This window comes from Schistocerca cancellata, chromosome 8 (genome assembly GCF_023864275.1).
Source record: "Schistocerca cancellata isolate TAMUIC-IGC-003103 chromosome 8, iqSchCanc2.1, whole genome shotgun sequence".
NCBI lineage: Eukaryota > Metazoa > Arthropoda > Insecta > Orthoptera > Acrididae > Schistocerca > Schistocerca cancellata.
In genome coordinates this window covers 442286033-442310252 of record NC_064633.1, presented here as the reverse complement: position 1 = coordinate 442310252, position 24220 = coordinate 442286033, and the positions used below count along the sequence as shown (strand labels likewise).

At 40.4% G+C, this 24220-nt stretch overlaps 1 protein-coding gene across 2 annotated transcripts in view; it reads right to left on the bottom strand.

Moving 5' to 3' along the window:
- Positions 1 to 4114: 4114 nt before the first annotated feature.
- Positions 4115 to 24220, bottom strand: part of LOC126094979 (tropomyosin-1) — a 112666-nt gene continuing 92560 nt past the window's right edge. For both annotated transcript variants that reach the window (XR_007521901.1, XM_049909634.1), the window contains one exon: positions 4115 to 4925. Coding sequence is in view for 1 of the 2 variants with exons in the window: in XM_049909634.1 (XP_049765591.1) it covers positions 4843 to 4925 (83 nt within the window). In the remaining variant the exon portion in view is untranslated. The remainder of the gene's footprint in view (positions 4926 to 24220) is intronic.

Here is a 24220-nt window from a genome sequence, read left to right as displayed (position 1 = left end):
CTATGTGCCTATGCTATTAGCGCCAGTTTTGTGTAGCGCCACGTTGTGTGGCACCACATTCTGCAATTATCCTCAATTTATGGGCATGAGTGTAGTTTAATTTAATGTAAGTAGTGTGTAAGTCTAGGGACCGATAACCTCAGCTGCTCGGTCCCTTACGAATTCACGCACATTTCAAAATTTTTGAACAATTACTTTTGATGCAAGTACAATTTACAAGCACAAACATAAAAAATCTATATAATTATTGTTGTTATTTTGTGCTTAAAAGTACGTTCTTCATAGTGATCGAACCTAAGAGATTCCCGTCATTATTAATAACAGCGAAAGTTGTTCATAATAACAGAAATGTGTTTTTCTGTCAGCTTCACCGAGTAAAATTGATGCAGTGTTTGACATATTTTTGTTTTGCATTATTTTTTAAAAAAATACGTAATTTTTTTAATGGAAGTAGCGTTTCCACGTTAAAAAACAACAATTTCCGACTAAAACCTGAATTAAAAATTTAAAATTTCAATTTTTCTATAAATATAGTTTATTTGTAAGTAGCAGATCGGAGAATTACTATGTAGAACAAAAATTTTCTGTACGTTGCACGGCGGTCACTTTCTAGATGGTTTACCGTGCCTATTTTCTAGAGGAATCTAGTAAGAAAATGATCGCATACGTAAACAAATTGACTGAAATGAGATAACGCCCGATAGGTATGGAACACATCTACATACAGTTGACGCGGTTACGATCGTAAACATGGCCACGAAAATTACTAAAGTCTACACTTGCTTATGATAGTCTGTGGTAACCAACGGTAGTTGTACAACTCTACTTACACCTGTCCATGCACATCACCGCATTTTGTGTTGTACTACAGGCTATTTAGCTATTATGAAGATATTTTCCCAGATAAAAACGTGATTGCGCAACAAACCGAACAAATCATAATTATATCATTAATCTGAAACGAAACGCCGGAATCGACGGACCTCTGATACGAAAATACTAAGCAAATATCAGGTTTGATGCTCTAGTGGTGAACTGCGTGCCTAGAAACAATAAGGTCGTAGGATTGAATTGTAGTCACACGCTGGCATTTTTCAGTCTACCGTTAAACTAGCCTTTACGTCTCAATGATGTGAAAATATGCCACGGTTTCGATTCCACATTAAATTATGGGTCTCCTTTACCCAGCAGGATTACTGTATGTTCAGGTATTTGGACGTTACTGTAATAGAATCATATTAACGAATTTAGCAGATATTCATTACAGCAATCAGGAAAGAACGCAACATTCTTGCGTGGATACAGTGCTCATCAGCCTCCAAGAGAGCCAAATTTAAGGCCCAATGACGTCGTTGCTGACATCATCGTCTTGCATACAGGGGTTGAGTATACTAACTGTGGTGTCCCGCCCGCTAGTGTCTTATAGAGTGCCTAGGAAGCTGTTTTCGGATAGTTAGACAACATACAAGCAAATCGTATCAATTGAGTTTACTACAGTAATTGAATTGACAATACTTAACTTTGATATACAATGTCGTATCGAAAGCAATTGGCGACATGCAAATAATCAATGTCTTTCGCTGTATACAGGGTGAGTCACCTAACGTTACCGCTGAATATATTTCGTAAACCACATCAAATACTGACGAACCGATTCCACAGACCGAACTTGAGGAGAGGGGCTAGTGTAATTGTTTAATACAAACCATACAAAAATGCACGGAAGTATGTTTTTTAACACAAAACTACGTTTTTTTAAATAGAACCCCGTTAGTTTTGTTAGCACATCTGAACATATAAACAAATACGTAATCAGTGCCGTTTGTTGCATTGTAAAATCTTAATTACATCCGGAGATATTGTAACCTAAAGTTGACGCTTGAGTACCACTCCTCCGCTGTTCGATCGTGTGTATCGGAGAGCACCGAATTACGTAGGGATCCAAAGGGAACGGTGATGGACCTTAGGTACGGAAGAGACTGGAACAGCACATTACGTCCACATGCTAACACCTTTTTATTGGTCTTTTTCACTGACGCACATGGACATTACCATGAGGGGTGAGCTACATGTACACACGTGGTTTCCATTTTCAATTACGGAGTGGAATAGAGTGTGTCCCGACATGTCAGGCCAATAGATGTTCAATGTGGTGGCCATCATTTGCTGCGCACAATTGCAATCTCTGGCGTAATGAATGTCGTACACGCCGCAGTACATCTGGTGTAATGTCACCGCAGGCTGCCACAATACGTTGTTTCATATCCTCTGGGGTTGTAGGCACATCACGGTACACATTCTCGTTTAACGTACCCCACAGAAAGAAGTCCAGAGGTGTAAGATCAGGAGAACGGGCTGGCCAATTTATGCGTCCTCCACGTCCTATGAAACGCCCGTCGAACATCCTGTCAAGGATCAGCCTAGTGATAATTGCGGAATGTGCAGGTGCATCATCATGCTGATACCACATACGTCGACGCGTTTCCAGTGGGACATTTTCGAGCAACGTTGGCAGATCATTCTGTAGAAACGCGATGTATGTTGCAGTACTCTCCGATACACACGATCGAACAGCGGCGGAGTGGTACTCAAGCGTCAAATTTAGGTTACAATATCTCCGTATGTAATTAAGATTTTCCAATGCAACAAACGGCACTGATTACGTATTTGTTTATATGTTCAGATGTGCTAATAAAACTAACGGGGTTCCATTTAAAAAAACGTAGGTTTGTGTTAAAGAACATACTTCCGTGCATTTTTGTATGGTTTGTATTAAACAATTACACTAGCCCTTCTCCTCACGTTCGGTCTGTGGAATCGGTTCGTCAGTATTTGATGTGGTTTACGAAATATATCCAGCGGTAACGTTAGGTGACTCACCCTGTACAGTGTCCACGCAAGTAATGCTTATGGGTCACAAGACACGGCTCTTCCAGTGCTCTCTTCTAGTCTGCGCGTCTTCTACTGTCCGTCCGGCCAAGGCTGGCAGAAGCGGCGGTTATGTTCTCTTCGGAAAGAGGCCGATCCTGTCGTGGTGCGGTCCTAGTCAGCGTACTATCGACTGACTTCGTCTCACAGCCTTCTCTGCTCTTTCTTTCTTCATCTTCGTGCAGGCGCTTGTCGTCACGCCGGAACACTGACTATTCCATCTTCATAAAGTTCATAGTCTCCTTTTCCCTAATCGATTTGTCTCTTATTCATTTCGGAAAATATCTCGGCATTATCTGGCGTGTCTTTCTTCCCTCATTGTATGCACATATTATTTCTACCTACGTCTGCATTCAACAGTTTCGTTGTTGTTAGCGAATACATTCAACTCACCTTGAACTTTAGTTCTATCAGATCTATTCCAGGACAGCTCTTCGCTCTCCTTAAGAGTCCCGTACCTTTTGCTTGTATTTTTCAGTCATATCCCTATTTATTTAACCAAATTTTGCTTCGATACAACAGTAATGTCATCGCAACAGTTTAACACAATTCTTTTTACTCTCCTGATTTTGCATCTAAATATTCTGTTTCTGTTCTTAAAACTGCTAGAATTTGTGCATAATTTACTTGTATCATTATCGTAACTCATATCTCAACCCATATATTTAAAATGTGATTACTCTTCAATTTTTTTGTCCTTAATTGCTAACTCTTTCATTACTTTGTAATTATGTTGAAAGGCCATAACTTATGTTTAACGCAAAGAGATTCTAAGATTGTGTTCTGAATTTTTTTTTTTTTTTTTTTTTTGTATAAGCCAGTCTACTAGTAACAGGAATTTATTTTCACTTTCTTGGATTATTACTTTATCACCAAAAAGCAGTGCACTTACACTGGTGTACTTACCGATTTAAATCCTCCATAATTTTATGACTTCCATTGTTTGAAGACACCGTTAGTACAAATGTCAAAAACAGGCACACTCAATTATTTATTTTTATCTTATCCGCCCTTTCCTGCTATTCGTTTATTACTAACCTTGTTTCACGGTATAAATTGTTGATGCTCATCATGAGGTGTGGTCAGTAAAAACTTTTTTCATTGTTGCCCAAAACTTTGATGTAAAACTGTAAAAATTTGTGTAAAATGGTTAAAGGTAAAATAATTCAGAGCAAAGCAAAGCTCGTTGAACGTCACAGTTATTTTATTCGAAAAATAAAGTGGACAGTAAACTTCTGGTTTAGTTCAATAATTTAATTAAAGAACTAAAATTTACAGATATTGAGCTTTTAGTTGACATATCTGCTCTATATTTAACACACAAGTACTCTCAACATTGTCAATATGTTACTCCATATCAGAACTGGTCTCGAGTATTGTCCAGTTAACTTCTTACAACAAAACTGAAAGAAGATACAGAAAACATAATAGTCATATGATATGTTGAATGTAATGTTTGCACGCGTCTAATTTTATGCAGGCTTCATTCGTGGTATGTGATGAAAAGTGTGAAACATCATTCGGCGCACTTAGTTTTGAGAATGCGCCTCCCGTAAGAGCCCCATGGACGTCAGAATGAGTGGACGATTGCCTGTAAGTTTCTTTTCCCGTATCAATCGATTGTAAAGCAAGCCGAAATGGAGAAAGACAGAGAGAGAAAGATAGAGACAGGAGCTGCTGAGCGATTTTACAGCTAAATTAGAGAACGAACGTAGGAGAAAGAGAGAAGCGACAAGAAAGTAAGAGAGGAAACACACGAAAAGCATTGTTGTGAGTGGCAGTGCCATTTGCCAGTTGGTCGTTGTTGCAGGACTCTCGCTGCCTTTGGTGGATGTCGGAGGAGATGCGGCAGCCTGCGAGATGATGGCGCTGGTGTCGGTGGCAGCAGTGACGTCAGAAGCGGGTGGCAGCGCTCTAGTAGCCGGCCAGCTCGGCGAAAGTGGAGTCCATCTCGTCGGCCAGCGACTTGTATCTGTCCTTGTTGATGCCCAGCTCGTCTGCGGAACAAAAGGTACGTCGCACCAGTTAGCGAGGACAGACTGGCAAAGCGTGCTTGCAAACTGTCGTTCGTCATTTCCTTTTATATCACTACCTATACCCAAATATTGTCACAGAAACAGCTTCGTAAATGACTCGCGCTGAACGCTGAAAGTATATGCTTTCTTCCAATCTAACGTATAAATACTGTATGCGAATGGATGTTTTCTCGGTAAATTACACTGATAAAATCATGTCGGGTAATCAGCCGAGTTGCAGCGTGTTTTTTAGTAACGTTCCAACGAGTTTCCTTCTCGTCACAGTCGCCTTGTAGCAACACTGCAACGTATTTCCTAATACGCATCGTTGCCTGAAGATAACGAGTAGGAAACTCGTTGAAACAATTTGCTTGATATCCCTAGAAGGCTTCAGAAATCAAATACTGCATTGGCTAGTTAAATCTCAGCTAGAATTCCAGCTAACGAATATATGCAGGGTTGGTGCAAGAACATTTTTCCATACAAGTTGCATATCATCATCTTGTTTCCCCACCCCCTCCTCCCGCACACATTCCTCAAGCGTTAAATACAGTGATGCTGCAAATAGATTTGCTTATTTTATTTTAAACTAAGAACTACAGAGGCAATCATCTGTAGCAGAAACAAGTTTCTTTATCTTATTGCAGTGCTAAATACAAAAAGAGGAAAAAAATCCAGCATAATGTTGTTTCTGAGATCTTTAAGTGAAAACAGAAAGAGGTAGAACCATCGTATTGTTCTAACGTTAATAAAAATGTGCTCTCTCTTAAATTTTGTAGAAAGAATGCTAATACACAATTTGTGTTATATTTGAGTTTAGTAATGCAGCTGGTAAATAATATTATTTTGAAATTGTTTCAATTTACATCAGAAAAAGTGCTACAGAATGCAAAAAAATCACGTAATGTTTTATTGATATCCGTAGCCAAGCGTCTCTGTATTTGGTGCAGAAAGATCTGGCTTCGATTCCTGGTACCTCCTGAGTTGTTCTGAGTAAAGAAACGCTCGTAAGGGGTCCACTCAGCCCTTGTGAGGCCAAGTAAGGAGCTGCTTGAATAAAGAAGTAGCGGCATCGTCAGGATTCGTCTACTGGTAATAACGGCTGGAGGGACTAGCGGCATGTTGATCACACGTATCTCGATCATAGATTGCTCCTCGTACTGTCGTGTAGGCAGCAATCGGAACAGGCTCAAGGCCTAAGGCCTAATGCGTGAGTGGTGTTTACTTACTTTACTTGCCTTAAACATAAGATACTATTTAGCTGTGTAAACTGTATGTTACACGTGAAGAAACTCAATAGCAAGTAGTTACATTTTAGAAAAAGTGTAATGAAAGTAGTTAGAAATTGACAAACATGGTCAACCGGCCGCTTGGGCCCTAAACCGGCCCCGAATACAGGAAGACGACATGTCGATACTCAACTTTATGGTTTAAAAGCATCAAGGCTATCGTAAATATTTCCTTATATTCATTATAAATGAAATAGTGGAGACATTTAAATACTTAAGAGAATGGATCTGACTCAGAAAAAAGATGCTGTGAGAGCACTCATAAACGAGCTAAATTTAGCATACTAACTCACTACGAACACCTACAGTAAAAAGAAACATTCGATCAACGTCAAATTAAGACGTTACTAGACGTGATAGATCCTAAGGCTTTAGTATTTATAAAGTCAGAACCACGTAGGAACAGGATTATGTAGGACCCAGCACTTGCGGAGAGAGGGACCTGAGCACATTAAATATTGAACTTTCTTGTGATCCCGAGAATTGAAGTACGCGCGATCTAAGAGGTACACAGGGATATGACAGAAATCGGAAAACAGGCAACAGATATTTTCTGCAGGATAAATTACACATCACAAATTGATGGTGCCATAGGTTTCTATAATTGGATTAGACCAAGGAAAATGAAGTAATGGACAGTAGAGCAAAGAAGGTTGCAAAGTATGACAACGAAATAATATTGTGAGAGAACAAAGACAAGAAGAAAAGAAGCTCATCCGAATTAACGAGTTCTTAATATGGGCAGAAAAGAAACAAAATGCTATGGCATCATAGAGACGAATTCTTCCGCTAAACCGAGCGAGGTGGCGCAGTGGTTAGCACACTGGACTCGCATTCGGGAGGACGACGGTTCAATCCCGTCTCCGGCCATCCTGATTTAGGTTTTCCGTGATTTCCCTAAATCGTTTCAGGCAAATGCCGGGATGGTTCCTTTGAAAGGGCACGGCCGAATTCCTTCCCAATCCTTCCCTAACCCGAGCTTGCGCTCCGTCTCTAATGACCTCGTTGTCGACGGGACGTTAAACACTAACCACCACCACCACCACCACCATCTTCCGCTAAGAAGACATTGTCTTAAATCAACTTGCCAATTGTGAAGCGTGAGGAAACGTCAGTTAGGTTGGTATACTTCATTTTGAGAAACGCCGTATCGCGCATTAGGCTGTTTGCAGTTGCAGGCAACACACAACAACACACTAATATAAATTTTTTGTCAAACGTTATTAGGGGTGACCATACGTGGCGTCATGAGTGCGACCCAAACACCAAGCAACAGCAGAGAGAATGGAAAACTGTCTCATCACCACGATTATGTCCACTTCTGCAGCAGAGCGCTCAGCGTCTCTAATTTCCACGCAGAAGACCTGGCTTCAATTCCTGGTGCTTCCAAGGATTATTTTCTCTTGAGACCAACTAATGAGCTACTTGCTTGAGAAGTAGCGGCTTCCAGGTTCGAAAAGCTGCCGACAACGTCTAGGAAAGCAGCATACCGACCACAGACGCCTCCATATCACATCCAAATGACTCCATTAGCAGAGGATGAAACGGCAGCTGGCCAGACTCGCTTAGTATTCAGGACCCGACCGGAACGTTCATTTTTGTCTACTGTGACTACAGACAGTAGCTGATAGCAACGGAGAAAACGATGCTGGTTTGTCTTTTCGACGTGGAGAGGGCAGTTCACCACGAATTTGTCCTGCGATGTGTCGTAGTTAACCAGCCAGTGATGTGTGACACATAAAAGTGCTACTAAAATGTTTGTGTGAAGCATTATCTTCTCCAACACGACAATATCGCCATCCACAAAGAGTTTGAGAAACTCATGTGACGATGGCATACTTGGGCGGAATATTTTAATAAATGGCTTTGGAAATGGCTGCCGGTGACTTACATTGTTCTCTAGAGTGAAAAAGCGTAAATCTTTCTCGGGAGAGAAGAGTCGTCAAAAATCATCTAAGGAACTTTCTGAAATAATTTTGTGTGGATTTCAAAACAGTTTGCATCGACGGATGAAACGTTGAAACAAGTGTATTAGGTACTACTTTGACACTATTGTCAATGTGATCCCAAGTTCAGATTTTTCTTTGAAGTTGAAAGTGCATAACTAATTGTAAAGTCCCCTCTCGAATTTACAATTTTCTCGTCCCCAAGTCTGTTACTCGATTCTTCTAGCAACTACCAAATGAATTATCGATAAGAATAATAAACTCATCCCAGTAGGTAAACACACTTCTCCAGCATAAAAATATTAGCTGTTCCCAAAAGAAGCAGCAGTTACAATTTTAATTATCACCTACATTGGAAGATGCAAATTGTATTATGCATTTTTATAATGTCAGACAGTGTACACATTACATATTCGAAGTATATTTATCTTAATTGATGGATCTTTTATATATTTAAAATAACTTACATTAATTTCTTTCTTAAAACAAATACTATTGGGGACAGCCGCAACACACACACTTATTTAGAAACACATCGAAGTAAGGATTTTTACTGTAATAATTCATCGTCAAAACTATGTAAATAGTAAGCTGCGTTCGTCCAATCATATTGGTCGATCTACTGCTTATATTTTCATTAATTCCCTGCTGTGGTACGACAGTGTTCGCTTCAACTTTTTGAAGAAGTGTTATTTAGTTATAATTCGACATTTTTGCATAGTAATTTTTCTTTCAATAATGTTTTCCAAAAATCTGTTGTGCCAGGATTTGGTCAAAAAGTTTTCTTTTTGTTTTGTGTATATCCTGGAGGAGACGACTTTTTCTATTCATTTATTTTCTTTAATTATAAAAAAATCTCCTTATAAAAATGTGCTTTCAGTGTTAAATGAAATTTTCATGTCGTTTTCATGTGGAAAATACGTTACCTCATGAGCCACAATGAGAATACTTTCATATATTTCGAGCTTAGTGAACTAAAACTAATTATGTTACAGTTTGAGGCTTGCATGCCAGGGTTTCTTTTTAAATTAGCTAGGAGTGAATAAAATGAATAATTTTCTATTCAAAAAGTGTAAATACCACACTTATATTATAAATGGAAGTATAACTTCATTGGTGCTCTTCTGTTTAGTAAATGTGTTTTCTTTTCTCTACAAGTCAATTTACCTCCTTCTGAGAAGTTAATGTTACACTCGCATAGAAAATGCACCTTTCTGTCTGAAACTCAGAATCTTTTTCCTTGTTTGCTCTCCATGACCAGTGTTGGTATTATGTAGATTATTTTGAGGAAATATTGATGGTCTAACGACCGCCAAATTTCATTAGTGTTGTCCGTGTTTAGTGTTATTGCCATGCCTTGTAGGATATAGAAGGGGGCGTGAACGGCGTCAGACGTAGAGTCATCACTGTAACGCATACTAAGATACCGGGTACTCGTATGAGGCAGCATTATCAGTTGGCGGCGACATGGGGACGGAAGCCATTTTTCCGATGATGTGGAGATGCACAGCAGTGTTACATCTTACGTCGTGGTGTGGAGAGCCATCGGGTATGACTTCAGGTTTTGGATAGCACAACGGTACACCACGGACATCCTGCATCCTTATGTACTACCTCTCATGTGACGGTATAGTGGTACCCCTATTCAAGAGGACAATGCTTCTCTACACGTGGCACATGCCTCTATGGACTGTGTGAGTGATGCTGAGGTACTCTCATGTTCAGAAAGATCTGGATCTCTGTCTGGAATAGAACATTCGTGAGACCAGCTCGGCTGTCAATTCCGTCCCATTGTTAGTGTCCAGCATACGAAGAACCAGTTATAAGAGCTGTTGGCAGGCCTGATTCAGGAGAGTTAAGGTGGTCTCCCCCCCCCCCCCCCCCCCCGTATCGAATCAGTGCGTGCATCCAGAACAGAGGGTGTGCAGCTTCGTATCGATAAGTGGACTTGTATTGCCCAGTTGGTTGTAAATTAACTGCATTTTGTAATTGCTGAAATAGTACCACGTACCAACTCAATCCGTGAAGTTTCGTTTCGTCTCCTCCTTCTCTCATGGGTGTTTTGTTTATTTATTTATTATGCAATATATTATATTTCTAAAGGTGGCAGGAGTAAAATACAGGGAGCCAAGGCTATTTACAATTTGTACAGAAACCAAATGGCAGTTATAAGAGCCGAGGGGCATCAAAGGGAAGCAGTGGTTGGGAAGGGAGTGAAACAAGGTTGCAACCTCTCCCCGATGTTATTCAGTCTGTATATTGAGCAAGCAGTAAAGGAAAGAAAAGAAAAATTCGGAGTACGTATTAAAACCCATGGAGAAGAAATAAAAACTTTGAGGTTCACCGATGACATTGTAATTCTGCCAGAGACAGCAAAGGACTTGGAAGAGCTGTTGAACGGAATGGACAGTGTCTTGAAAGGAGGATATATGATGAACACCAACAAAAGCAAAACGAGGATAATGGAATGTAGTCGAATTAAGTCGGGTGATGCTGAGGGAATTAGATTAGGGAATGAGACACTTAAAGTAGTAAAGGAGTTTTGCTATTTGGGGGGGCAAAATAACTGATGATGGTCGAAGTAGAGAGGATATAAAATGTAGACTGGCAATGGCAAGGAAAGCGTTTCTGAAGAAGAGAAATTTGTTAACATCGAGTACAGATTTAAGTGTCAGGAAGTCGTTTCTGAAAGTATTTGTATGGAGTGTAGCCATGTATGGAAGTGAAACATGGACGATAAATAGTTTGGACAAAAAGAGAATACAAGCTTTCCAAATGTGATGCTACATAAGAATGCTGAAGATTAGATGTGTAAATCACATAACTAATGAGGAGGTACTGAATAGAATTGGGGAGGAGTTTGTGGCTCAACTTGACAAGAAGAAGGGACCGGTTGGTAGGACATGTTCTGAGGCATCAAGGGATCACAAATTTAGCATTGGAGGGCAGCGTGGAGGGTAAAAATCGTAGAGGGAGACCAAGAGATGAATACACTAAGCAGATTCAGAAGGATGTAGGTTGCAGTAAGTACTTGGAGATGAAGAAGCTTGCACAGGATAGAGTAGCATGGAGAGCTGCATCAAACCAGTCTCAGGACTGAAGACCACAACAACAACAACAACAACAACATTATATTTTGGGGACTTCTGAATACCATCGTATTTGGATCTGGCGATGGGTGACTCAACAGGGTGTCAGTGGTGTTAATGGACTGCCAGTGCTGCTTTAAGGGCGCTCCATGGCGGGTGACCTTACGGACACGCCGACGCCTCTCTACAGATTACCAACAATGCGGACGCCGTATCGAACGGAGCTGTTGGCGTGACTCACTGTGCGTGTGGTGTGGCAGCGAGGAGAAAAAACGGCGAGCCTGAGGTGAGGCGAGGGTAGGGGAGGCGGCTAGGCGCCTGTGTAGACCATCCCAGCCCAGCCCGGCGAAGCGGAAGAACTCGACGCGCCACGCCCCTCCCAGTTTGCGTCTCTTCTCACATAAACGCTGCCACAGCGCGCCTCGTTCTCATTACAGGCGTCACATCGACAACATGGCCGCCAACGGCAGGTTCATCTCTCTGAGCGACACTAACGTTATTGCATCAACAGCCAGTTTCTGTAGAGATATCTCGCCGACTGACATCCCACGGTAAAAGCTTCGTTTAAAGGGGAAAGAAATGGTGTTGTATATGCATTTGCAGTATACAAAAAGAACGTCCTTAACCCTCGAAATACCAAGGGGCCATTTGGGTTCAAAATCGTTCAAATGGCTCTGAGCACTATGGGACTTAACATCTCAGGTCATCAGTCCCCTAGAACTTAGAACTACCTAAACCTAACTAACCTAAGGACATCTCACACATCCACGTCCGAGGCAGGATTCGAACCTGCGACCGTAGCGGTCGCGCGGTTCCAGACTGAAGCGCCTAGAACCTCTCGACCACATCCGGCTGGCAGGCCAATTGGGTTTGGGGGTGGGAGACCTGTACTTTATGCCCACCTTTTAAAAATATTGTAATTTAGTCAGTCAATATGTATTTTAAAGTTCTGAAAAAATACTTATTGTTTTCAACGAATTCTTATGTCGTATTCCATAAATCTTTTACATTTCTCAGTTAAACATAATCCAAAAATTTAGTTCTTAGAAGTGATCTCACTTTCTGCAATCAATGTCATATTCTATATTTTCAAGTTCAGGAACTTAGTTACACATGATTATCTCTTCAGAAAGTATGTTAGAACTAAAAGTGAACAACAATAAACAAAATGTTCATTTTTAAATTTTTTTGTTGGTGGTTATAAATGACCCCAGCTTAGTAGTTCACATTATTGAAAATGTGTTGATATTGATACGAGTGAACTTAAGGGACATTTTCAGGTTCTGGACTCTGCTTAGACTTATGAACCTCTTTAAAAATCATATTGTTAATGGAAATCAAAAACAGTTAAAGATTTTTTTCTATTTTTTAGGGTCGTAGCCTATCCACGATGTTATTCAATCTGTACATTGAACAAGTAGTAAAGGAGACCAAAGAAAAATTTCGATTAGTAGTTAAAATTCAGGGAAAAGGAATAAAAACTTTGAGGACTGCCGACAGCGCTATAATTCTTTCAGAGACAGCAAAGAGCAGTTAAACGGAATGGACAGTGTTTTGAAAAGAGAATATAAGATAAACATGAACAAAAGCAATACAAGAATAATGGAATATAGTCGAATTAAATCACGTAACGTGTATCCACAGGACATGTGGCCTGTAACTGAAGAAGTGTCATGATGATCTCTACATTGGCAAAAGATTCCGGAATAGTCCCCCATTCTGATCTCCGGGAGGGGACTGCCAAGGGGGAGGTTACCATGAGAAAAAGATTGAATAATCTACGAAAGGATAACGTTCTACGAGTCGGGGCGTGGGATGTCAGAAGCTTGAACGTGGTAGGGAAACTAGAAAATCTGAAAAGGGGAATGCAAAGGCTCAATCTAGATATAGTAGGGGTCAGTGAAGTGAAGTGGAAGGAAGACAAGGATTTCTGGTCAGATGAATATCGGGTAATATCAACAGCAGCAGAAAATGGTATAACAGGTGTAGGATTCGTTATGAATAGGAAGGTAGGGCAGAGGGTGTGTTACTGTGAACAGTTCAGTGACCGGGTTGTTCTAATCAGAATCGACAGCACACCAACACCGACAACGTTAGTTCAGGTATACATGCCGACGTCGCAAGCCGAAGATGAACAGATAGAGAAAGTGTATGAGGATATTGAAAGGGTAATGCAGTATGTAAAGGGGGACGAAAATCTAATAGTCATGGGCGACTGGAATGCAGTTGTAGGGGAAGGAGTAGAAGAAAAGGTTACAGGAGAATATGGGCTTGGGACAAGGAATGAAAGAGGAGAAAGACTAATTGAGTTCTGTAACAAGTTTCAGCTAGTAATGGGGAATACCCTGTTCAATAATCACAAGAAGAGGAGGTACACTTGGAAAAGGAGATATGGGAAGATTTCAATTAGATTACATCATGGTCAGACAGAGATTCCGAAATCAGATACTGGACTGTCAGGCGTACCCAGGAGCAGATATAGACTCAGATCACAATATAGTAGTGATGAAGAGTAGGCTGAAGTTCAAGACATTAGCCAGGAAGAATCAATACGCAAAGAAGTGGGATACGGAAGTACTAAGGAATGACGAGATACGTTTGAACTTCTCTAACGCTATAGATACAGCAATAAGGAATAGCGCAGTAGGCAGTACAGTTGAAGAGGAATGGACATCTCTAAAAAGGGCCATCACAGAAGTTGGGAAGGAAAACATAGGTACAAAGAAGGTAGCTGCGAAGAAACCATGGGTAACAGAAGAAATACTTCAATTGATTGATGAAAGGAGGAAGTACAAACATGTTCCGGGAAAATCAGGAATACAGAAATACAAGTCGCTGAGGAATGAAATAAATAGGAAGTGCAGGTAAGCTAAGACGAAATGGCTGCAGGAAAAATGTGAAGACATCGAAAAAGATATGATTGTCGGAAAGACAGATTCAGCATACAAGAAAGTCAAAAAACAACCTTTGGTGACATTAAAAGCAACGGTGGTAACATTAAGAGTGCAACGGGAATTCCACTGTTAAATGCAGAGGAGAGAGCAGATAGGTGGAAAGAATACATTGAAAGGCTCTATGAGGGTGAAGATTTGTCTGATGTGATAGAAGAAGAAACAGGAGTCGATTTAGAAGAGATAGGGGATCCAGTATTAGAATCGGAATTTAAAAGAGCTTTGGAGGACTTACGGTCAAATAAGGCAGAAGGGATAGATAACATTCCATCAGAATTTCTAAAATCATTGGGGGAAGTGGCAACAAAACGACTATTCACGTTGGTGTGTAGAATATATGAGTCTGGCGATATACCATCTGACTTTCGGAAAAGCATCATCCACACAATTCCGAAGACGGCAAGAGCTGACATGTACGAGAATTATCGCACAATCAGCTTAACAGCTCATGCATCGAAGCTGCTTACAAGAATAATATACAGAAGAATGGAAAAGAAAATTGAGAATGCGCTAGGTGACGATCAGTTTGGCTTTAGGAAAAGTAAAGGGACGAGAGAGGCAATTCTGATTCTGGAAGCAAGGCTAAAGAAAAACCAAGACACTTTCATAGGATTCGTCGACCTGGAAAAAGCGTTCGACAATATAAAATTGTGCAAGCTGTTCTAGATTCTGAAAAAAGTGGGGGTAAGCTATAGGAAGAGACGGGTCATATACAATATGTACAACAACCAAGAGGGAATAATAAGAGTGGACGATCAAGAACGAATTGCTCGTATTAAGAAGGGTGTAAGACAAGGCTGTAGCCTTTCGCCCCTACTCTTCAATCTGTACATCGAGGAAGCAATGATGGGAAATAAAAGAAAGGTTCAGGAGTGGAATTAAAATACAAGGTGAAAGGATATCAATAATACGATTCGCTGATGACATTGCTATCCTGAGTGAAAGTGAAGAAGAATTAAATGATCTGCTGAACGGAACGAACAGTCTAATGAGTACACAGTATGGTTTGAGAGTAAATCGGAGAAAGACGAAGGTAATGAGAAGTAGTAGAAATGAGAACAGTGAGAAACTTAACATCAGGATTGATGGTCACGAAGTCAATGAAGTTAAGGAATTCTGCTACCTAGGCAGTAAAATAACCAATGACGGACGGAGCAAGGAGGACATCAAAAGCAGACTCGCTATGGCAAAAAAGGCATTTCTGGCCAAGAGAAGTCTACTAATATCAAATACCTGCCTTAATTTGAGGAAGAAATTTCTGAGGATGTACGTCTGGAGTACAGCATTGTAGTGAAACATGGACTGTGGGAAAACCGGAACAGAAGAGAATCGATGCATTTGAGATGTGGTGCTATAGACGAATGTTGAAAATTAGGTGGACTGATAAGGTAAGGAATGAGGAGGTTCTACGCAGAATCGGAGAGGAAAGGAATATGTGGAAAACACTGATAAGGAGAAGGGATAGGATGATAGGACATCTGCTAAGATATGAGGGAATGACTCCCATGGTACTATAGGGAGCTGTAGAGGGCAAAACCTGTAGACGAAGACAGAGATTGGAATACGTCAAGCAAATAATTGAGGACGTAGGTTGCAAGTGCTACTCTGAGACGAAGAGGTTAGCGCAGGAAAGGAATTCGTGGCGGGCCGCATCAAACCAGTCAGTAGACTGATGATCCAAAAAAAAAGAAGCTAAGGGAATCAGATTAGGAAACGAGACACTTAAAGTTGTGGATGAGTTTTGTTATTTCGGTAGCAAAATAACTGATGATGGTACAAAATGTAGACTGGCAATGGCAAGAAAAGCATTTCTCAAGAAGAGAAACATGTTAACTTGGATGTAGATTTAAGTTCCGGAAGTGTTTTCTGAAGGCATTTGCGAGCCATGTATGGAAGTGAACCATGGATGATAAACAGTTTAGATAAAAAGAGAATAGAAGCTTTCGAAATGTGGTGCTACAGAAGAATGTTGAGGAAACCAATTAGGAAATACTGAATGCAATTGGGGAGACAAGAGGTTTGTGACACAACTTGGTCAAAAGAAAGGATCGGTTGATAGGACACATTCTGAGTCATCAGCGGATCGCCAATTTAGTATATGGGGGAAGTGTGTGGCAGGGATCGTGGAAATCGTAAACGGAGACCAAGAGACGAATGGAGTAAGCAGATTCAGGAAGATATAGGTTTCAGTAGTTATTCGGAGTGGAGGCGCTCACACGGATAGAGTAGGCAACAACACGGGAACACGGGTATAAAGTAGCCCCCCCCCCCGGTCCTGTAGGTAATGCATGTTTTGCAAAATATGTTGATACTAGTAAAGTAAAAAGAGAAAATGAGCTACCACTGTTCATGTCGCTCTTCTCTTTAAGCCTGGACGTTACAAATTTGACGGCGGTGTAAAAACATTTAATATAATTACCATAAGTTAATCACTTTTTAATGAAAAAGAGCGCTTTCATTGACAGATCATTCAGCCAATAAAAGCCAATTTAATAACGAATGACATACTGTCACGAGAGGTGTCACAGATGAATAAATTTTTTTCAAATATTTATTGTAACAGCCTTACGTGCAATTAGTCACATTTCATAACTTGATTCGATCACTTTCAGTGATCATGTTCAGATCTAAAAGTAAAATAAAATAAACCATTAATAAATAACTATTTAAGAAGATAACATAGACGGAAAATATTTAAAATTTAAAATTCTTAAAATTTTATCTAAATAAGTAAATAACAGTGATTGACACAACTTAAAACTTAAAATTCTTAAAGCTTTAACTGATTAATGACGAGTTGTGGAAAATCAAACACCTTTTAAAAAAGATATAAGCTTTAAAATAAAAAGGAGAGGACTACAGTAAACGTGTGGCAATATTCAGCGGTACCCAGTGTTATACTAACTCACTTGACATCATACAGCCTCATATGTAATGGATAGTGTGTATGGGGAGGAAGACGGCTTTGAAGAGTGGCCGCATGCACACTGAGTGCACTGTACACAAACAGAAGAAGCACACCTCAAACGCCCTCTCGTGAGTGCTTCGTGCAATCAGTATTTTAGACCAATGCTGTAATTCAATTATAAATTTTAAATTAATTGCATTACTCACTTCAGGTAACATATTTGTTACATTTTAATAAACTATAAGTGTCTCTTCTTCTTCCATCTTTCTCTCTCCTCTACCCATCATCCATGACACATGGTTCTGTATGATGCACGGTGGGTTTAGTAAAATGCTGCATGCAACTGAATGTTGTGTCAAGTGTACTATATTGCTGTTCCTTTTATTTTGCAGCTTATGATTATGTTCTTTTTAGAGAAAAACTTTTAGAGAGAAATTTGACTTTTCACAACACATGATTAATTTTAAATGTTGTGACTCTATGTTATCTACTTATTCAGGCACAAATTTAAGAATTTTAATTTTAAATATTTTCATTCTACGTTATGTAAATAAGTAGTTATTTATTATTGTTTTGTTTCATTTTATTTTTAGATTTGAAGATGATCTTTAAATCTTATAGAAACTTGTTTGTTATCAAATGCAACTGCAGCTGAGAAAGTTACAGTACACATTTTAAAAACTAGTTTTTTCATAAATACCTGATGTAACGATCCCGGCCAAATAAAGGTTTTTAATAAACATGTGATTGCTTATTGTGTCTTGAAACGAGGATATAAGACGAACACCAACAAAAGCAAAACGAGGATAATGGACTATAGTCGAATTAAGTCGGGTGATGCTGAGGGAATTAGATTAGGAAATGAGACACTTAAAGTGCTATTTGGGGGGCAAAATAACTGATGATGGTCGAAGTAGAGAGGATATAAAATTTAGACTGGCAATGGCAAGGAAAGCGTTTCTGAAGAAGAGAAATTTGACAACATCGAGTACAGATTTAAGTGCCAGGAAGTCGTTTCTGAAAGTATTTGTATGGAGTGTAGCCACGTATGGAAGTGAAACATGGACGATAAATAGTTTGGACAAGAAGAGAATAGAAGCTTTCGAAATGTGGTGCTACAGAAGAATGCTGAAGATTAGATGGGTAGATCACATAACTAATCAGGAGCTATTGAACGGAATTGGGGAGAAGAGGAGTTTGTGGCACAACTCGACTAGAAGAAGGGATCGGTTGGTAGGACATGTTCTGAGGCATTACGTGATCACCAGTTTAGCATTGGAGGGGAGCGTGGAGGGTAAAAATCGTAGAGGGAGACCAATAGATGAATACACTAAGCAGATTCAGAAGGATGTAGGTTGCAGTAGGTACTGGGAGATGAAGAAGCTTGCACAGGATAGAGTAGCATGGAGAGCTGCATCAAACCAGTCTCAGGACTGAAGACCACAACAACAACAACAACGTGATTGCTTTTAGTTTGACAATGTGGTGAAATATCTAAGAAAACGTAATATCACAACAGTTTAAAAATGCGAGGAGGAGTTAAATGAAAACCAAAAAAAAATTTAATAAACACACTCTTTCTTGTGCCACTGTTCTATAAATTAGCAGCACTGTTACCAGTGTTCTAAACAACCTCCAGCAGGTAGCAGCATGCAGCAGACAAGCGAAACGCTGCCACGATACCCGTTTACAGCGATTGTCCCGCTTGCGACATGCACCCACGAGGAATAGCATTCTATCACACGTCTTCTGAGCAGTGGAGGGACGGAAAATATTGAAATTCTTTTTCGCATAAGTGTACAGTTGGTTGAAGCATGTTTATCACAGCAACAAGTGTTTGGAACACACAAAATTTGAAATTGTTACACTTCTGCAGTGTATATAAACAGATGTCTAGAACAACATATTTTGTTACATCGTCTCGATATTGCGAGAACTGCACTCATAACATGTCATCTTACTGCAAAATGCTAAATTCAAATTGCATAAAGTTCAAGCTGACAAGATTCTGAAGGTTTTGTTTCACTTTAGTGGTAGCAACGACGCAGCAAAAGCTTGGATATTCGAAGGACAGCGCTCCGTCCTTTGCAAAGGAAATGTGCCGACATTCGTGTTAATCGATTTTAGAAAACAACGAAAATCCTAAATCTTGACAGGTCGGACATGGATTGAGCCGACGTCCTCCCAACTGCGTGTCCATTGTCCTAACCATTACAGCACTTCCTCAGACGGAATTTCTACGTTGTGCTGGATCATCTTTCCACGTCAACACATCTTATATCTTGAGACAATATAATTCACAACATATGCGTTTTTATAGCACAAACTGCACATTCGTTTGTGTCCTACCCATTTATGTAGCAACGAAAACTAGCAGGTAGTTATATTACATAACCATCCATAACTATTTTGGGAAAGTAATTCGTCGGCTATTCTAGGACAAATATTATTGGAAATAAACTCACGCTAGTGTTGGATGAAAATGAGGAGGTACAGGCACATTTTTTACATTATGTATAAACTTTACATTATGTATGAACCCCCTGATGAACCGATTACGGAATATCACACCAACTATGTGAGTGGACTGAAGAGTTTCTAAAATTCTCAACGCAGAGAAGCTTTCAGACGTAAAAGTAACTTCGGGTGTGCCAGGGAGGTTTTATAGGACCACTACTTTTCACAATATGTATAAAAGACACAGTAGGCAACGTCGGAAATCCATGACACATTTCGTGGATGATGCTGTTGCGTACAGAGAAGTCCCGGCGCTAGAAAATTGTAGCGTAATGCATGAAGACCTGAAGAGGATCGACATTTGGTGCAGGGAGTAGCAAAGGGACTCTTAACATAAAAAACGTGAGATATTACGAATATATAGACAGAAAGAGGCTTTATTGTATGATTACAAAATTGTAGAACGATCATAAAATACCTAGGAGTTTGAGTATGGAAAGATTTGAAGTGCAATGACCACTTAATGTTAATTGCGATTAAGGCGGATGCCAGACAAAGTCTTTGGGAGACCTCTCAGGAAATGTAGTCCATCAACAAAGGAAGTAGCTTACAAAACGCTCGTTCGACTAATACTTGAATATTGCTCGTAAGTAGGTGATCCATACCTGATGAGAGGCCGGCCGTAGTGGCCTTGCGGTTCTAGGCGCTACAGTCTGGAGCCGAGCGTCCGCTACGGTCGCAGGTTCGAATCCTGCCTCGGGCATGGATGTGTGTGATGTCCTTAGGTTAGTTAGGTTTAATTAATTCTAAGTTCTAGGCGACTGATGACCTCAGAAGTTAAGTCGCATAGTGCTCAGAGCTATTTGAACCATTTTTGAACCTGATGAGACTGATAGAGAAAATAGAGAAGATACAAAGAAAAGTGGTGCCTTTCGTTAGAGGTTCATTTATTAAGCACGAAAGCGTCACAGAGATGATCAACCAACTCCTGTGCCAGACGTTGCAAGAGAGGTTTTCTGCCTCACAGCGTGATTTATTCTTAAGGTTCAGATTGCGCACCTTCCCAGAAGAGTCAACAAATATGTTGCTTCCCAGCGTGAAACACCTTCCTCGAAGTGGACGTTCTCCTGCGCCTCAAGCACTTGTTGACAGATGCAAGCTACATTTCAACGCACCCCATATTGGAGTTTCAGTATGCAATATGCACTGAATAACATGATTCCTGTGAGGTTGAAGATCTTGATGCTCCACTTCGCACGACACCTGCGCCCAACGGATAGACTATTTCTTGCAAGGTTAAGTCAAGGATTTCAAGTATGCAACAGTCAATGACATTGTTCCTCTCCGTGGGCGAATCAACAAAACAGAAGTGTTGACTCTGCGATGCTGGCCTGTACATAGCCGGAACTCTAGTATCATCTTGATGTTCCACGGCCGACAAGTGGATACACAAAGAAATTCTGGAACAACAGAAAAAAAACTTGGAGAGCTGCTAAACGTTTTGAAATCTACAACGATGCTATAATAAACTAATAGTTTCCAAGTTATTATCTTTTTGAAATGATAGCGGGACTTTGTGGACATACTATACGTTCCAGCTCTGCGTACTGGCCACGAGGGACCGATCGGCCGCCGCGTCATCCTGTGCCAATGACGTAATTAAGGTGTGGTATGGATAGGCTCCGGTTCAGCGCACCACTCACTCGGGCGTTATCGATTTCCCTAGCTACTGTTCGGTCAAGTATCTGCTCAGCTTGCATCACGAGGCTTAGTGCATCCTGTTCAAGTCCTGCCTCTAAGAAAAAATCCCTGGAAGTACCGGTAATTTATCCGGTTCCTCCACACAGCATTCTGCAATGCAGGCAGACATCCGTAACATATGTTGCAATAAAACCTAACCATTGTATTGTATTGTATGTTAACCCGGGGCCTAGAAACGACGGAGAGGCTCCTTCCCCGCCGCAACCGCAGTGGTCCGCAACCCCACGACGACTACCGCAGTCCACTTCACCCCTCCCCCGCCCCACGCCGAACCACTCTTTCAGAGTTGATTGTGCGGTTCGGTCCCCGGCCCGGTGCACCCCCCCCCCCCCCATCACCCCACCCCCTCCCCCAGCGAACTTCTCACGCCAGACGACTTGTAAGTAGGCTGTTTATGTTTTCTTATTGGCAACGTTACGTAGCGCTCTGTACGAAAATCACTGGCTGTGCTGTGTGCAGTCTGTGGCTAGTTTGCATTGTTGTCTGCCATTGTAGTGTTGGGCAGCTGGACGTGAACAGCGCGTAGCGTTGCGCAGTTGGAGGTGAGCCGCCAGCAGTGGTGGATATGGGGACAGAGATGGCGGAGTTTCGAAATTTGTAATACTGGATATTATGAACTGCTATGTATATTATGATTTTTCAACACTATTAAGGTAAATACATGGTTTGTTCTCTATTAAAATCTTTCGTTTGCTAACTATGCCTATCAGTAGTTAGTGCCTTCCGTAGTTTGAATCTTTTATTCAGCTGGCAGTAGTGGCGCTCGCTGTATTGCAGTAGTTCGAGTAATGAAGATTTTTGTGAGGTAAGTGATTTGTGAAAGGTATAGGTTAATGTTAGTCAGGGCCATTCTTTTGTAGGGATTTTTTAAAGTCAGATTGCGTTGCGCTAAAAATATTGTGTGTCAGTTTAAGGACAGTCATGTATAATTGTTCTAAGGGGACGTTTCAGACTGTAACCCCTACGTTTGCGTGGTAGATTAATGGTGGTGTACGCGTACGTGGAGAACTTGTTTCCGCAGCAATCGCTGACACAGTGTAGCTGAGGCGGAATAAGGGGAACCAGCCCGCATTCGCGGAGGCAGATGGAAAACCGCCTAAAAACCATCCACAGACTGGCCGGCTCACCGTATCTCGACACAAGTCCGCTGGGCGGATTCGTGCCAGGGACCAGGCGCTCCTTCGCAATCCGAAAAGCAGTGAGTTAGACCGCATGGCTAACCGGGCGGGCAAACCTAACCACGCATCCGTGAATGAGTCGGAAATTAATCTTATACAACAAAAAGAAAGAAAACTGAAAATATCAGGCAGGATACAGACAGGGCCGTTCTTGTCCAGAGCAGACGTCAGAGGATTTGTAACAAAAACTGAGTCTGCAGATTTGTTAATTTCAAAAAGGCCTATGACGCTGTTGACTGCGGATCACTCTTTTCGATATTAAAAGAATAAGGTCTACATCTGAAACCACCTGTTGTAGCCATAAAATAGTCACTGATACGCTCAAAGTCCAAGGCTAAATTTATGGGAGAAATCTCACATCCTTTCGAAATCAAAACGGGTGTAAGACAAGGAGATGGGCTGTTTCCATTACTTTTCAACTGCGCCTTCGAGGAAAAAGTTACAATAATGATGCAAACAGGTATCAATCTTCAAAGTTGAGCAACCACTCACTTTAGGCGGAAGAAAAATATCCATAGATTGTCTACCTTAGAGACGATTAAGCAATCTTAATTTGTAATATTCCATCAGCCCAAAACCAGACTGAATTCTTGAAAAAAAAAATGCTGCGGGAAAGTCGTTCGCCATATATCTTTTGAAAAGACACTATAAGTGACAGGCAACAACCGAGCACCAAAATTTGTGGAGACGTAATATGGCATAATTAAAGAAGATACACAGTTTAAATATCTTGGTGAAACAATTCTGGAAAATGGAATCGAAACGAAAGGAATCGATATTAAATACCAAAGGTGGAAACAACATATCGACTTACCCAAGATATTCTACAAAAAGAAATGTATCTCCAGGTACAAAAAAATTCAGATATTACAATACAGAAATTAAACTAGAATGCCGCTATGGATCAAAAACATTGAGAAAAAGGAACGCAAAATCATAAGAAAAATTGTTGACCAAAGCGTGTAAGCATGTAAATGAACAACATCGACTTAGACACAAACAGGAAATTAAACAATCCGTAATGATATTAGCAAACGCTGGTTAGGATTCTGTGGACACATTAAAAGAAGGAACCCAGGAAGGCTTACAAAAGCGAAAACGGATAAGATCAAATAAGCTGGCATAGATAAAAAATGATCCGTAATTTACTAATTTCCAGGATTCTGGAAGGCATGACGTCAGCAATTCTATGGTTTAGGAAATTATGGAATAAATTGCAGAGAAATGTCGAAGTTGCTAAGTGTTAATCCTCTGTATTACTTAATGGCTAGTTTCGAACCTAAACTAGTTATCAAATCATCCTTAAAAAGAGAAACCAGATAACAAGTACTTTCCACCTCACGAAACAGTGCCACACTACAAAGATAACTTATAATAACTGGTACGTAACACAAACCTATGCAATAACATCCATTATAGCAACCACATAACTTTCCAGTTAAACACATCTTGTAAATTAGTGCGGGGCTGAACTCGATCCACATAGCTGAGGCATCACTCTGTGGAAGCTATTAGGAATATTACAATGGGAGCGCTTATCGGCACTCCACCGTCTAGCAGTAATTTTATTTTACGTATTTTCTTCTTTCTCTCTTATTTGACTTTTTTATAAAGTGATTAACTGCACATGCGGTAACAAGCTTTACAAAGTAAATATTTAAAATATAACAAAAATCTTTGCAAGAAGATATTTAAGCT